The sequence below is a fragment of the Macrotis lagotis genome, chromosome X (genome assembly GCF_037893015.1).
Source record: "Macrotis lagotis isolate mMagLag1 chromosome X, bilby.v1.9.chrom.fasta, whole genome shotgun sequence".
Classification (NCBI taxonomy): domain Eukaryota; kingdom Metazoa; phylum Chordata; class Mammalia; order Peramelemorphia; family Peramelidae; genus Macrotis; species Macrotis lagotis.
In genome coordinates, this window is record NC_133666.1 from 105897665 (window position 1) to 105915581 (window position 17917).

The window sequence follows — 17917 nt, forward strand, 5'->3', positions numbered from 1 at the left end:
CATGTGGACCTGGTCCATGAAAATGAATCCAAATTTTAAAACTACAAAATAAAAGGAAGCTGACTTAAGAGTAATATAGTTTCTTGTTTAATTACAAACCTTGATTTTAAAATGTGTTTATAACACAGGGTAAAGTATAGACATTACTGAATTATAAGGCTCTAAAATACCTAATCTCAGTGACATTCCTCCCCTCCCCCCATTTAGGTTGGTAAAAGTATAATAGGATAAAACCATCCATCTAACCAATGGCTATTTTTTTTTACTTAAACATGATTCATTAAGAATAAATTATACCAAAGACTCTATTAATGAAAACCAAAACCAGAAACACTGCATAATCTTGGAATTCAAATTAATATGATTTAAAGAAAAGTTGTTAACTTTATCAAAGATATAATCATAAAAATGCTGTTTTACAGCATTACTTACTTCCTTTTTTAACATTTCGTCAACAAACCTAAGGCAAAAAAACAAACAGCATATTAGAAAATGCAAAAATTCACAAATAAGCCTTATTCTAAAATGGCAATGGGTCTACATGCCAATTTTATGCCAAAAAAAACCCTCTAACTTCACATAAATTTTATCCCTGATAATTAAAGAAAGATAAGTGGTAATTACTATGCTTTTTCTTTGGAGCCAAAAGCATGCTGAGTAAAAGCAAGTGAAAACATAATTATATATTCTAACAATCACAGAAAAGTTCTTCTTCCTTTGGGCTGTTCATGAATATTTCCATAAGACTAAATCCATTCTAGTATTTTAAGCACTATTTTTGGAATGTGGCAAGACATGATAGTGATAGTCCACATATAACATGGTAGTAGAAATTTAATCATAGGAGACTCAGAAGTTTCTATTTTCCAATCACATCAAGTGAGTGGACACCTACTACTCAATTTCTTAGTAAATCTCTTCACAGAGATGTAAGTTGGAAAGCAAAGTACTTATATGCAAAGCCTCAAAGACAATTGCAATTTGATCTCAAGTCTAAAAAATCCTCTTGGAAGAGCTCAAAAAGGATTTTAAAAACCAGGTTGGATTGTGGGGGGCAGAGCCAAGATGGCAACAAGAAGGGATCAAGTCTTAGGAGCTCTCTGATAAAATTCATCAGCTCAGGACTCTAATTAAACTTTCGAGAGACAGAAGCCACAAAGGGACCCAGTGAGGCAGTTCTCCTACTCAAGGTAACCTGGAAAAGAGCAGAAAGGCTCTGCTCCCCGGATCGGAGGGGCTGCCCACCAGAGCCAAAGAACTTCAGCCTCCAGGAGGCAGCCCCAGGGCGCTGGGAGTCTCAGCTCACAGCAGTGGGGGAGTCTCCTGAGCTACACCCCAGGAAGCACCAGGCACAAAGTGGGGGAACAGTGGGGGACCTCTGCCAGAGCGAGCAGGTAGAACCCAGCCCTCAGGGAACACAGCAAGCAGCTTGGTCTTTTCCCAGCCCTGATCTAGGAAACAGAAGCAGGTGGAGTCGGTAAGCAGGAGCCTCCAGGGCATGAGCCTATTGAGCTGAGGGAGGGGAGTGAAGAGAGACTGTGAGCTCAGTCCTCTGACCCTGGAACAGGATTCTGGGGCTCTGACCACATTCAGATCCTGATCAAAGTCTAAGCCCCCCCATAGAACAGCAGGGCCCCCCCCTACCTCAGCCCCATGGCAGAGGGAGGTGCTTATGGTCATTTACAGACCAGGAGGGAGGACAGAGCCTCACACACTGAGACCCTTGTGGGAGTGTCCCAAAAGCTCAGGAAGCACCCCAAAACCAGGCCCAGGCTGGGAAAATGAGCAAGCAGAGAAACAAGAGGAAGACCATTGAGAAATATTTTGCCTGTGAGCCCAAGAAGGATCAAAATACTCAGTCTGAAGATGAGGAAGCACAAGCTCCTGCATCTAAAGACTCCAAGAAAAAACAGAAATTGGGCCCAGGCAATGACAGAGCTCAAAAAAGATTTTGAAAATCAAATGAGGGAGTTGGAAGAAAAACTGGGAAAAGAAAGGAGAGAGATGCAGGAAAAACATGAAAATGAAGTCAGCAACTTAGTCAAGGAAATCCAAAAAAATGCTGAAGAAAATAACATGCTAAAAACCAGTTTAGGTCAAATGGATAAAACAGTTCAAAAAATTATGGAAGAGAAGAATGCTTTAAAAAGCAGAATGGGCAAGATGGAAAAAGAGATAAGAAAACTAAGGAGAACAAATCCTTCAGACAAAGAATAGAATTCAGGGAGATTGATGATTTAACAGAAATCAGGAATCAATACTTCAAAACAAAAAAATGAAAAATTAGAAGAAAATGTGAAATATCTCATTGAAAAAACAACTGATATGGAAAACAGACTTAGGAAAGATAATTTAAAAATTATTGGAATACCTGAAAGTCATGATCAGGAAAAGAGCCTTGACATCGTTTTCAAAGAATTACTACAGGAAAATTGCCCTGATATTCTAGAAGCAGAGGGCAAAATAGAAATGGAGAGAATCCACCGATCCCCCCCGAGAAAGAGATCCCAAAAAATCAACCCCTAGGAATATTATAGCCAAGTTCCAGAACTCCCAAGTCACAGAGAAAATATTACAAGCAGCCAGAAGGACACAGTTCAAATATCGTGGAGCTGCAGTCAGGATCACACAGGACTTAGCAGCAGCTACATTGGAAGCTCATAGGGCTTGGAATACAATATACCGGAAGGCAAAAGAGCTTAGAATACAGCCAAGAATGAACTACCCAGCAAGGCTGAATGTCCTCTTCCAGGGAAAAAGATGGACTTTCAATGAATCAGGGGAATTTCAAAGGTTCCTTTTGGAATGGCCAGAGCTGAACAGAAGGTTTGATCTTCAGATACAGGACTCAGGTGAAGCAAGGAGATTGGAGGAGAGGGGGGAAATATGAGGGACTTAATGAGGATGAACTGCATGTATTCCTGCATAGAAAAATGGCACTGATAATACTCATATGAACCTTCTCAGTTAATAGAACAGGTAGAGAGAGCTTTTATAGTTGAAGCACAGGAGAAAGCTGGTGTAAAAATGGAGTCAATAGAAAAAAAGGGAAATGGAATGGGAGAAAGCAAAAGGAGAGGGGGAATAGTCCAAGATATTTCACATAAGATTTTTTTTATTACAATGAGCTATTGCAATGATATGGAAGTGGGGAGGCAAGGGGGAATGAGGGAACCTTTGCTCTCATCAGAGATGGCTCGGAGAGGAAACAGCATATATACTCAATGGGGTATAGACATCTGGATTAAGAAGGAGTGGGGAGCAGGGGGAAGGGGTAGGGATGTGAATAAAGGAGGAGAGGATAGACCATGGGGGGAGAGTGGCCAGATATAACACACTTTCTTTCTTACTCCTTGCAAGGGGCTGGGATTGGAAGGCCTGCCCAGGACCACAGGGCCAGGTGGATTCTGGGCCTAAGGGGTGGTATGGAGGTTCAGGGCTTCTTGGCCCCAAGACCAGGGATCTCTCTGCTGCGCCACTCAGCGACCCTACAGCAGAGTCAGAGTGAAAGGAGAGAGAAAATAGAATACATGGTAGTGGAGAAATAAGAGAGGAGGGAGTTGCAATCAGCAATGGCAACAGTGGAAAAATATGGAAATAACTTTTGTGATGGACTTATAAAGAATGAGATCCACCCATGACAGAGTTGTTGGTGTTGGAACAAAGACTCAAGCACATTTTTTGTTATTATTATTTGGGGGAAGGTGCAGGGCAAGTGGGGCTGGATGGCCTGCCTGGGGCCACATAGTGGGGTGATCTTTGGGTGTCTGGACCCAGGTGCTCCTGGCTCAAGGGCCAATGCTCTGTCTGCCACCCAGCCACTCCTACTATTATTACTATTTTATTTTATTTTGGGTCTTTTTTTCTTTTTTCTTTTTGGTTTTTGCAGGGCAGTGGTGTTGGAGTGGCTTGCATGTCACACGGCTGGGTGATTGTTGGGTTACGAGGCTGGATATGGACTCCGGTGCTCGCGGCTCCAGAGCTGGTGTTTCGTCCATTGCGCCACCTGGCCATACCTACAGTTATTACTATTTTTTTTATTTTAATTTTTTTCTCTCCCCTTTACTTTTTTCGCCCAAGCAAGTCTATCTATACTCATGGGGGAGAAGGGGTATTTTGTTTACTTGTAAACAAGAATATTTTATTAATGTAAGAAAACATTTGTACAAAATGAGAATAAAAAATAAATTTAAAAAACTATCATTGTATATAGTTGGAAAAACAAATAAATAAAATATTAAAAAAAGAAATAAAAAAAAAACAGGTTGACAGAAGAGAGATAGAGAGATAGAAGAAAAATTGGGAAAAGAAATAAGAATTATGAAAATTTGGAAAAGGAATACAGAAAATGACTGAAGAAAACAATACCTTTTAAAGTAGAATTGAACAAATAGAAAAGGAGATACAAAAGCTAAAGGAAGAAACTAAATCCTTAAAAATTAGAATTGGGCAAATGGAAACTAATGATTCTATAATTTATCAAGAATTCATCAAACAAAATCAAAAAAATGGAAAAAATAGAAAAAATGTAAATTAGCTCCTAGAAATACTGACTGAACTGAAAATAGATTTAGGAGAGATAATTTGTGAATTACTAGTTTCCCTGAAAGTCAATATCTTTCAGGAAATTATTGAAGAAAACTGCCTCAATATTCTAGAACAATTAGATCAACTAACCTAGTCCTTGAAAGAATATACCAATCCCCTCCTGAAAGGGATCACAAAATAAAAACTCCAAGGAATGTGGTAGCCAAATTTCAGAATTATTAGCTAAAGGAAAAAATACTGCAAACAGACAAAAAAGAAACATTATAAATATCAAGAAGCCACAGCAAAGATTACACAGGATTTAGCAGCTTCCACATTAAAGGATCAAAGAGCCAGGAATATGCCATTCCAGAAGGCAAATGAGCTTGGATTACAACCAAGAATCAACTACCCTGCAAAAATCCACCATATTCTTTCAGCAGAAAAGATGGACTTTCAATGAAATAGAGGATTTTCAAACTTAACTGATAAAAAGACCAAGATTGAACAAAAAAAATTGATCTTCAATACAAGAGATACATAAAATGGTAAATGGAAAGAGAAGAAAGTTTTTCAATAAGACTGAACTGTTTACATCTTTACACAGGAAGATAATACTTGGACCTCTTAAGAAATTTATTTCTATTAGGACAATAGGAAGGAGTATACACAGAGGGTGTGTGTAATGAAAATGATATTAATAAAACAAGACATTAAAAATGGATTATACTGGAAAAAGAAGGGGAATAACATACACTCCCAAATAGGTTTCGAAATTTATCTTTACCCTACAGGGAAAGGGGAAAAGGGGGAAGGAAAGGCTGATAGAAGGGAGGTCAGATTAAGGGAGGTGAGCAAAATACTGGTGAGGAGGGATAGAGAAAAGGAAAGGAAAAAGTATAAATTGCAAAAAATAGGATGGAGGGAAATATCACAATAATAATCATAACTATGAATTTGAAAGGGATGAACTGTCCCATAAAACAGAAGTGGATAGCAAAGTAGATTAAAATCCAGAATCCTACTATATATATATTGCGTACAAGAAACACATTTGAAACAAAGATCTCTGTGCTTTTGCAGAGAGTAAAGATAAAAGGTTAGAGCAGAATATATTATGCTACAGCTGAAGTAAAAAAAAAAAGGAAGGGTAGCAATCCAGATCTCAGACAAAGCAAAAGCAAAAACAGACCTAATTAAAAGAGATAAGGAAGGAAACTGCATCTTACTAAAAAGCACCATGGACAATGAAGTAATATCAAAAGTAAATATATATGCACAGAGTGGGGTAATATCTGGATATTAGAGAAGTTGAGTTACAGGAAAAAATAGCAAAACCATAGTAGTATGGGAATTTAACTTCCCTCTCCCAGAATTAGATAAATCTAAACATAAAATAAACAAGGAAGAAGTGAAGGAAGTAAACAGAATCTTTAAAAAAGTTAGATATGATAGATTCCTGGAGAAACTGAATGGAGATAGAAAGATATATGTATACCTTTTTCTCAGTAGTATATGGCACCTATACAAAAATGGACTATGTATTGAGCATAAAAAAACCTCACAATTCAATACAGAAAGGCAAAACTATTAATCATGACACAATAAAAATTACATTTAGAGCTGGAAGGAAACTTTAGGGGTAATGAAGCCTATATCCTATTCATTTTACAGATAAGTAAAACATATCAGAAGTTAAGTGACTTCCCAAAGGTTACAATGGTATTTGTAGTTGAGATAATATTTGAACCTACAATCCAACACATTACCGCTCTACTCATTAGATTTTGTTTGTGAGATGAGATTCAAGGAACATTTTCTTCTTTAAGAAGTCATCTATAAATAATGTTTATGAGAATAAATAAATATTAAATAAATATTAAATTAAAAAATAACCTAAAGGGGCAGCTAGGTGGCACAGTGGATAAAAAGAGCACTAGCCCTGGAGTCAGGAGTACTTGAGTTCAAATCCGACCTCAGACACTTAATAATTACCTAACTGTGTGGCCTTGGGCAAGCCACCTAACCCCATTGCCTTGCAAAAACTTAAAAAAAAAAGGTAAGAAATAACCTAAAGACTAACAAACTGCCTTCTATGGGGGTGGGGGAGGGAAGCAAGATTAGGGAAAAAAATTGTAAAATTCAAAATAAATAAAATCTTTCCTAAAAAAAGAAGTAACCTAAATTTACCTTTTAGGGAAGGTTTTTCAAACTATTCACCCTTTATTTCTGTTTTTAATCTGTCTCTCTAAAGCCATGAAAAGATTGACTAAAAATTATTGAAAACTAAATAACCTAATCCTAAAGAATTAGTAGGTCAAACAACAAATCAAAGAAATAATCAATAATTTTATCCAAAAGAATGACAATAAGAAGACAGTATACCAAAACTTAAGGGATGCAACCAAAGAAGTTCTTAGGGGAAATTTTATATCTCTAAATATTTACATGAATAAAAAAGAGGAAGAGGATATCAAAGAATTGGGCAAACAATTAAAAGAGTTTGCAAATGAACAAATTAAAAATCCCTAATTATATATCAAATTAGAAATCCTATAAATCAAAGGAAATTATTAAAATAGAAAGAAAATATTGAATTAGTAAATAAAAGTAAGAATGGATTTGTGGGGGGGAAGCAACAAAAATAGGTAAACCTTTGATTAATTTGATTAAAAAAAAGAAAGTGAAAACCAAATTACCAGTATCAAAAATGCAAAGGGTGACCTCAATATCAATGAAGAGGAAATTAAAGGAATAATTTTGCCCAATTGTATACCAATAAATCTGATAATCTAAGTTAAATGGATGAGTATTTGCAAAAATACAAATTGCCCAGATTAGCAGAAAGAAAATTAAATACTTAAATAACCTCATTTTAGAAAAAGAGATTGAACAAGTCATCAATAGATTCCCTAAGAAAAAAAATCTCCAGTGTTGAATAGATTCACAAGTGAATTCTACTGAACATTTAAAGAATAATTAATTTCAATACTACATAAACTACTTGGAAAAATAGACAAGAGTCCTACCAATTCCTTTTATGATACAAATATGGTGTTGATACTAAAACCAGGAAGAGTTAAAACAGAGAAAGAAAACTATAAACCACTTTCCCTAATGAATATTGATTGAAATATTTTAAATAAAATATTAGCAAAGAGATTACAGCAAGTTATCACCAAGATAATATATTATGGCCGGATGGAATTTATAAAAGGAATGTAGGGCTAGTTCAACTGGAAAACTATCAGCATAATCAGTCATATCTGTAAAAAAACTTTCAGAAATTTCATGATTGTCTCAACAGAAGCTGAAAAACTTTTTGACAAAATAAAGCACCCATTCTTATTAAAAACATTAGAGAGCACAGGAATAAATCAATTCTTCCAAAAAATAATAAGTAGTTTCTATCTAAAACCATCAACATGCATCATATGAAATGGGGACAAGCTAGAATCTTTCCCATTAAGATCAGTGATGAAACAAAGATTCCTGTTAACATTATTCTTATTCAGTATTGCACTAAAACTGCTAGCTTTAGTAGTAAGAGAAGAAAAAGTAAATTGAAGGAAGTAGAATAAGCAATGAGGAAACAAATTTCTCACTCTTTGCAGATGATATGATTGATGCATACTTAGAGAATTCTAGAGAATCTACTAAAAAACTACTTGAAACAATTATCAACTTTAGGAAAGTAATTGGTTGCTGAATATAATAAAATGATACCCCTTGACAAATCATCAATGTATTGTGGTGATAAGCTTTTTTTGGGAAGGCAGCTCCTCTTTTAGCAAACAGGGTGCTGTTCTCAGAGGGGGAAAAACAAACCAACCTGGGTTTAAGATCTGCCCTCTATTGTCTACCTGTGAGACCTTTGGCAAGTCAGTTAACCCCATTGCTTTAAATAAACAAAATTTTAAAAAATTTGCCTCTGACTCAGGTTGGCAGGAAAACCCTGGACAAGTCACTAATTTCTCATTGCTACAGGCAGTCTTCTAAGCATGTAAACTGTAGAAAAAGATGATGACTTTAAGTAGGCAAAGTGAATTTCTTTATTCAGGAGATTTCTATATCAATGAAATCATGGTATACCTATTACTTTCTCTACCATAGGCACTGGAATTAAGGATATGATTAAGGATATGTTGAGGGGATTTTTATGCAATCCAGAGGGCACATCAATATAATCAAAAAGTAGAAAATTATACAAAATTTGTTATAAAGTGTGGCAGGTATATTAAGTTGTGGTTGTTTGGTTTTTTAAGTTTTATAGAAATCAAGAATTTTAAGACCCACATTTCCAAAAATGTATACCTGTGCACAAAGAGGCCACAGAGCCAGAGGGATCCCTAATACACTAAATATCCACCCACAAAGATCTTGAAGGATTAGTGCATTTATAAAATATGTATATGGTGATCAGTTTTAAAAGCCTGCTTTCCCCACCACAGTAAGGAGGGGCTGTTTGAGCCACTATGTGCATACTAACCTTATATGCATAGAAGGTTTATCTAGACATGCTTTGAGAGAAGCAGACAAGATTACACCTCCTCTTGATGAACTCTGGCTCTGGTGAGCAAGCTCTTGTCCCCTTGCTTAATATCCTTTACCAGAAGCCTTTGGTATTGCACCAGTTATTTAGCTGAATGTTTGTGCAATGCAAAGCCCTCTCCACCCCACCCATCCCACCCCCTAATCCTTCCTTAAAAACAAGGCATCTGGACTTCAGTATCTTAATGAGTCTGAAGGACTGAACTGAAGCTGTTTGTGTCCTTCTGTGTCACTTGTCTCTTATCAGTACCTAAAAGACTTAGCTGTTTTTAAAAGTGGAGGATTCTGACCTGACAGGTGGATTTCTTTCATTTATTGATACCACTTATATTCAGAAAATAACTCCCTTATCTATCTCTTGTAGCCAAGAATAGATATTTTTCTCTAACAAGTATATGATTCTTTTTATATGGCCACCTGTGTTTGATGAATAGCTATCTTCTCTTGTTTCACACACTGTTACTTTGAATAATGTTTAGTTTATGAATGCTTCCCTAAAAATATGCATATCAGAACACTCATGTCAGGTTCTGAGTAGATCGCCAACCATCTTGCAATCTTCCCCTGCCAGCTGAAATAAATGGGCTACTTGCCCATATTTACTTCTACTCTTAAGTGACTCCTTACTGCTATTATCCATCCCTGACTTCAAGAACTCAGATTGGTGAGTGATAATTGTCTTAATCCCTAAAAAATAATTCCACTACAATATATATTGTTGTTGGTCAGTCATGTTAATATTGTCTGATTCTTTGAGATCCCATGAATACAATGTCCATGAGGTTTTCTTGGCAAAGACACTGAAATGATTTGCCATTTCCTTCCTTATAGCAAACAGAATTTAAGTGACTTGCCCAGGATCCCACAGCTACTAAGCATCTGAGACTGTGAAAAAATAATTTTTTCTCTTATATTTAATTACAGGATCAAAAGCAAGGTTTTTCTCCTTTTCTAATTCCTCAATTAGAAATTAAAAATTAACAAGTAAGGGAAATTAATTAGAAATTAGAATTAGAAATTAAATAGTAAGGGAAATTTCTCTTAAAGATTTACCCAAATCAAGGTCTTAAGAGACAGTAAAAGCAATTCTAAGTTTGGGCTAACAGTTGTATTCCTGCTCATAGTTTTTGCTCTTACAGGTAGACTAGATGGCACAGTGAGTGGAATGCCTCAGACACTCACTAGTTGTGTGATCTCAGACAAATCATTTAACCCTGATTGCCTTAAATACAGGCCTATCTCCAGTTGTCCTGATCCATTTCTGGCCACTGGACCCAGATGGCTCCAGACTGGTGATTTAGCACAACCCTACCTCACTTAAACCCATTCACATGCATATCATAGCATCACCTCCCTAATGTCATGGTCTGTCTTATTTTAGAACAAAGGACAAATATTGTTTACTCAACAGGTCTGGGGAGGTATTAATTCCCTCTGTTTTCTTAACAAGTGATATGGAAACTGATATCTCTATTAACCAAGATTTGAATGACATAGATCACATACCCCAAAGACCCTCATTTTAATATGTAACCCACTTCCCAATCATTCCAATCATAACAAATCAGAATTAATTTTCACCCTGAGGTGACCCTCTCTTTCAAAAGACTTTATAAATATCAAAGGCTTGAGGGGGACACAGACACTTTTTGTTAACTGCTTTTTTTTTGTTTTTAGGTTTTTGCAAGGCAAATGGGGTTAAGTGGCTTGCCCAAGGCCCCATAGCTAGGTAATTATTAAGTGTCTGAGACCGGATTTGAACCCAGGTACTCCGACTCCAAGGCCAGTGCTTTATCCACTACACCACCTAGCCACCCCTGTTAACTGCTTTTTAGACATAGTTAATAAAATTGATCTTAATTTACCAAGAAACTCGGTCTCTCAGGAAATTTTTAACCTATCCCAAGGTCAGATTTGAACTTGAGTCTTCCTGACTTCAGGCTCAGTGCTCTATCCAGTGTGCTGTCTCACAATCATATATACTTTATTTACATATACACACATACAAACACAAACTACATATACACATGAATATGTGTATGCATGCATAAACACATGTGTGTGTGTATAGAAAGTACAAATATTTGTGGATAGATAAAACTGATATTGAGAGGCTCTCCATCTCAAAACAAAACCAGCATTTTACCTTTCAGTTTCTTTAACTGACTCCTCAGTGGTTTCCTTGTACTCTGGAACGGTGTCATTTATATCCATGCAGACTTTGCCCACAAATGCTCGCTGCCCAAATTTATCTGCAAAGTATAAACAAAATAAAAAGTTCAGATTTTCTAAAAAAAGTTCAAATCTTATCTAGTTCAACAATCTGATTTTTGAGTATTAGAAGACATGAGTTATTATTGTAAGGTAAGTTATTTAATGCCTATGAATGAGTCTCAGTTTTCTCCCCTGTAAAATGGAAATGATCCCTGAACTACTTATCCCAAAGGGTAGCTGTAAGGCATAAATAAGATAATGCTTTTAAAAGTGCTATAAAATATTAAGCAAATCAAACTATTTTTAACGTCCCAATTACATGTTATCAAGAACTGATAAGCAGACTATGATCTGAAGGATATCTAAGAGGATCATTGATCAAAGTTTTCATTGCACACCATGGCACTTTTTTTCTTTTTTTCTTCTCAATTTACTATTAACATCTATTCTCTCACTTCATTTTCCCCTTCTTCCTTTTTTCTTTTTTATATAGGTTATCAGTCAATTGTCAATGGCAGATTCAGTTCCATGGATGGTTCTAAAGAGGAGACTGTAAAATAACAGACTATATATCCCTGATTTTAATAGAATTTTAATTTTAGCTAGAAATCTAAGTTGCAGAGAGGTATATTTTTTAAAGTGTCACTCTATTGTTTGCAAAAATCTTCCTTTTATGGGGTATTGAGAGAAAAATTACTTTCTAAATATTCAGGTGCTGGAATCAGTTCAGTTCAAGAAACATTAAAGGCCTACTGTTTGCAAAGTAAACTATTAGCTGTTGTAGATACAAAGGAAAGTCTGAAATAGCTTCTGTCCTCAAGGATCTTACATTCTACTTGGGGTGGGCAAGAGAGACACATCAGGGGTATAAGAGCAAGTTTTTTGTTTTAAATCTATTTCTTAGACATTAGATTTTTTTAAGTCTTGGAAATAAAATCATTTCAGAAGACAGAAAGTGTTAATATCTGGGGAAAAGAGGAAAAAGATGGAAGGATGATCAATAAAATATTCCTAAAGAAAGGGAACTATTTGGACCACTTCTTATAGGAATACTACAAGGAAATTGCTTTGAAGGAAACCAGAGATTCTACAAAATGCAGAGGTAGTATATTTCAGACATGCAAAGGATGGACTGCCTTCTATAAGGAATAGCTAGAAGGTCAGTTTGAAAGAAGTGAGTGATGGAATGGAAATAATGTGAAATAAGTCAGTGAAGGGACATGAGGGTCTTCAAATGACAGTTTAAAGATTTCATATTTTATCCTGGAGGAAAATAGGGTGTCATGGAGTCTCTCTACCTTCAGTCTCTCCCCCTTTTTGCAATCTACTGCTCTTCTGCTCAAAATCCTTCACTGACTCCCCAGCAAAGAATGAATAAGGCTCAATTCAAGTTCCTTAGGCTGACATTCTATGCCATCTTCAATATGACCCAAACCTGGCTCTCTTGCTTCTCTCTTTATCCACAACATTCACCCTGCCTGGAATGCAGCCCTGTGTTGCATATACAGAATGTCCCAAAAGTCTTAGAGAAGTTTTAAGATTTAATAATTTAGAGACTTATCAATAGCTCTAAGACTTTTGGGACAGTCTTTACAATTCCAAAGAAGGAAGGAGTGCTTAAGTGACTGACCCAGGGTCAAACTGCTTCTAAACATCTGAAACTGTTTTTGAACCTAGATCTTGTTGAGAATAATTTTGGGGCTTTATCTGTTACATTAAATATAATCCTCACTGGGAATACAAAGAAAAAAATAAAAACAATTACATACCATAATTGCTATAGGTGTGCCAATGATTTTTTGGTTTGTTTGTTTTGGGTTTTTTTTGCAAGACAATGGAGTTAAGTGACTTGCACAAGGTCACACAGCTAGGTAAGTAGTACGTGTCTGAGATAAAATTTGAACTCGGGTCCTCCTAGCTCCAGGACCAGTGTTCTATCCATTGTGCCACCTAGCAATCCTGATAATTTTTTAGTTGCCATGTCTTTTTTCAATCCTCATCTTTCTAGATTTCTCTACAGCATTTGATACAGTTGACATCCGTTCCTTCTCGATACTTCTCTGGGTTTTCATGACACTGCTCTCTCTTAGATCTCCCTCATCAGTCTGAACACTCCTTCCCAGTAACCTTTGCTGGAACTTAATCCATAGCAAGCCCACTTACCACAGATGCTCCCCAGGGCTTTGTCTTCCGCAGCCTCTCCCTTCTCTTTATACTCTCACTTGGTGAACTCATCAGCTCTCATGGGTTCAAAATAACATCTCTCTGCAGATAAATCCAGAACTACCATTCTAGGTCTAATCTCCTTTCCTAGTTCTTTATTCTGCATCACCAACTGTTCGCTGGACATTTTGAATTGGATATCTTATAAGGTATCTCAAATTCACCATGTCCAAAAATGGAATTTAAAATCTAAACTCCTCTGGCATTTAGAATTATTCATAACCTAATTTCTTCCTCTTATATGAGGGCTAGGCCACCAGGAGTTCTTGTCTTTTGCAGGAGGTCTGAGAGAGCAAAGTTATTTTCATAATATTACAATGTTTGAATTTCTAGTATGGAAAATGTCAAAAAAAAATAACCCATGTAAACAAAAGTTCTTTGAGAGGTCAACAATTTTTTAAGAGTGTAAAGAATTCCTGAGACCCAAGAGTTTGAGAATGCTGATCTTCAAATCCAGGAATGGTCTATATAGAGCCAATTCCTGTGGCAGACTTGTGAGGCTGCTTTCAGGTGTGTGTAATAGACCCTTCCCCCTACTTTAGAACTTGCACAGTTCTCCTCTGTTTCCTGATGGTTTACAGCATGGTAACGAAAAGCATTGTCAGTTCAGCTCAGCTAGAAATGGGGTACAAACAAAAGGTTTGAGCAGGCATTCTCTTGTTCTTCCTTGACAGCTTTTGATTTGGAACATCATTCAGCAAGCCTCCAGGTAGAGAAAAAAGTTGTTTCTATGAACAAATGCCTGCTTTATTACTGTGTGTCCCTTTTTTTCCTGTTGATATGTGATTGAGTGTACTGATATGAGAATGAGTGCCATGTCAGCATCTTGGAGTACAGGGTGGAACAGTTACTGTTAAGCTAGAGACAGGATTCAAACCCACATCTTAATTCTAGGTTAATAGTCTCAGAGGCAAATCACTCAACCTTTCCAATCTCCAGTTTCTTGAGAAAGGCACTTACCACAAAGAACTGTTTGAGGATCAAATGAAGTATGTATGAAAACCCTGGCACATCCTAAAGTGCTAAGTTAATAACAGTGATGATTATTACCTCCCTTAAACCCAGAAACTTAATGTTTGCAAAATTGATTTGAATGTGTTTAACATTCTGTTTGTTCTGCTTTGTGCTATTACTTATCTATTTCTGAAGACTCCTTCCAGTCCTCCAGGAGGAGGAAAGATATCTTAGGGGAAGGATATTCCAAAGCCTAATAGTCTCTTTGTAGATGTTCAATAAATGTTTATTGAAAGTGACACTATCGGAAACATTTATTTAGGCAATTAAAATGCTTCTAAAAATTATTAACTGAGAAAATTTGAATTCAATGTGACTCAAAAGCCACAAATGTAAAATAATGTTTTTTTAAAAAATCATAGGGACTACACATGTATCACTTATATCAGATTGTTATTCTAAGGGAGGGGAGAAGGGAAAGGAAGGAGGGAGAGAATTTGGTACTCCAAATTGTTTAAAAATCAATATTTAAAATTGTTTTTAATGTAATTATATAAAAAGAAAATATTAATATTATTAATAAAAAGAAAATACAAAAAAAATCATAGACCATTACATTACATAAGACCTTACATTTTATTAATTACAAGAAATGTATGGCTGAGATTCTTACAATTAACATCTAGGACTCTTCTCAGGTACACATCCCAACCTGGGTGAAGACCAACTGGCAGCTTCCATATGACATACCTTCTCATTATCTGAACTTCTTACCTGTAATATCAGCAAGGCGGAGGGTTGAGTCAGTGTGGATTGTTCCAAAGTAACATGCTGTGGTTGTGCCATTCTTTAGAGTTCTTCTCTAAAAATAAAACCATAAAGCCATAAAAAAAAAACCAAGGTTCACTTGTGTGATAGATTTCATTTCAATTATTTTTATTTCAAGCTAATTTCTTGGGAGACAGAATTTAACCAAGGTGTTAAAAGGAATATGAGTATATTCTACAAATATCAAATGAAGAAAAAACAACTTCCCTGGGAACACAACAGCTTCAATAGAGTAATTAAATAAAAAATCTGGATTGTTGTCACATTTTCCTATTAACCATTGCACAAGTACCCTATGCCACGTTTTTATTCCTCCTCAGTATTGTTTCTCCGGTATCTCAATGATGTGTCAAATATACCTAAAAAATGTGTCAAATGAAAACCCAATATATAATTAAGATGTGGATGTATTTATACTACTGTATCAAAACTTAGAATTTGCATTTACTCTTTTTCAAGGCTTAAACTGTGCAAGACAGCAGAAAGTCTCTAGTTTCCTAAGTATTTCTATATAATGAATGACCTTAGAAGAAAATTTTTCTTTCACTATTACAGAATAACTGTCATAAGAGAGAAAAGTTTTTTAATATCCTTTTTTCTTCCTCCCCCTCTTCCAAGCTCTCCCTTTCTTATCCCTCTCTAATTGTAACATCAGGCAGCAAGGTACTGTAACTGATAGAGCACTGTACTTAGAATCAGGAAGAAACATCTTCATTTGGCTTCAGGCACTTACTAGCTGTGTGATCCTGGGCAACTTAACCTTATTGGTCTCAGTTTCCTCATCTGTAAAATGAACTGGAAAAGGAAATGGCCAACCACTCATCAAGAAAACACAAAATGGGGTCATAACAAAATCTCAGTATCCATCTCTGCTCAAAAAATCTGAAGGTGTTTGAGATAAACTATGAGATAATACAGAAACTCCTTTGTTTGGCATTTAAATCTCTCCACAGCCTGGCTCCAATCTACCTTTCCATCCTTCTTTATATTACTCCCCCTCATATGTTCTACTTTTCAGGGAAACCACTCAACTAACTATTCCCAAATATTATCCTTCCCTCATTCTGCATCTTTTTCTTTTCCATAGAACATCAGTATAATATTATGGAGCCATTTCATTTTATGAAGATAGCTGGCATGAGAAGATACCAGATACTGAGGTTCTTTCCCAAGATAAACTGCCAAGCATTTCATCATTCCTACAGAGAGTACAATTATGCTGGGCTGGGCTCATTGTTAGAATGCCAAAATACATTGCCAAAAAGACTATTTTATGGAGAATTCACACAGGGCAAGCACTCACAAGGGGGTCAGAAGAAACAATACTGGGAAGATCTCTCTTAAGAACTTTAGAATTGGGGCGGCTAGGTGGTGCAGTAGATAGAGCACCGGCCCTGGAGTCAGGAGTACCTGAGTTCAAATCCGGCCTCAGACACTTAAAAATTACCTAGCTGTGTGGCCTTGGGCAAGCCACTTAACCCCATTGCCTTGTAACAATCTAAAAAAAAAAAGAAGCTCATTTGACTTCTCTGAACCTCAGTTTTCTCATATATCCAATAAGGGCAATAAGACTAAATGATTTCTAAGATCCTTTTTTGTCCCCAAATGCTGACTTCTTTCAATTGAATATGATAGTATATAGCATGCATATACTATACCTATGATACTTACAACCATTCGAGTATAGACTTCTTCAGCAAAATCTTTATTGCTGAATTTGTTTTCTGTTGGAAATGTATACTGTGTTAACCATTCCAGAAGGGGGAGATCAACATTACTTCCAGCAAACACATACTGTGGTGCATGGATGTGTGTGTCAACCAGCCCAGGAATGAAGAATTCACTGGAAATTAAGATGAGAGAAAACAGGTTAGCTGTACATGAAGTTGCTTTCCAGAAGTTGCTTTTCCATATGCTTTCCGATTCTCCCCCAACAATATCCTAAATAGCTGTATATAGTATTGATTGACAATCCAGACAATCATTGAGGTATGAAATACTCTTATATAAATGAGTTCTATTGTTAGAAGGGTTGATTTTAAAGCAAAGCAAACCATGTACAATGAATATTCTATAAGGAGAACAAAGAAAACATCTAAGAAAAGCAGTATAAAAAAATTTGAGGAGAGAGATCACTTTCATTTGGTAGTGAGATTGGAGAAGCAAGGAAGACTTCATGGAAGAGGTGTCACCTCATCTCCAGGCTAGATTTCAACAGGTAGAGATAAAGAAAGAATGTATCTAGGGTGCCCTCTGCAAATTAGAGAGACAGAACAAAAAAGGCAACAACATACACATACATAGCACTTTAAAGTTTACAAAATGGATTATGTACCTTATGTCCTAATCATCCCTATCAAAACCCTATACAACACTATGAGGAAGATAGTGGAAATATTATTGTATATATTTTATAAACAAAGAAACTGACTGAGGATTCACACTTTGGGTTTCTGACTCCAAATCTAGACCTTTTTTTTCCCACTTCCCCACTGTAATATACCACAGCCAACAATCTAGAACAGCTGGAATACATATTAGGAGAAGTAGTGTGAAATCAGGATAGAAAGGTAGGTTGGGGTCAGATTGTGAAAGACTTTAAATATGATGATGCTTTTAT

General features: G+C 36.1%; 1 protein-coding gene across 1 annotated transcript in view; it reads right to left on the bottom strand.

Annotated features, from left to right (window-relative positions):
* The window catches only part of GDA (guanine deaminase), a 96219-nt gene that overhangs the window by 28956 nt on the left and 49346 nt on the right, over nucleotides 1–17917 (bottom strand). Inside the window, exons 3-6 of the mRNA XM_074201593.1 lie at nucleotides 16969–17140; nucleotides 15244–15331; nucleotides 11225–11330; nucleotides 433–460 (exon numbers count right to left, since the gene is read on the bottom strand). Of these exons, the coding sequence (XP_074057694.1) occupies nucleotides 433–460; nucleotides 11225–11330; nucleotides 15244–15331; nucleotides 16969–17140 (394 nt within the window). The remainder of the gene's footprint in view (nucleotides 1–432; nucleotides 461–11224; nucleotides 11331–15243; nucleotides 15332–16968; nucleotides 17141–17917) is intronic.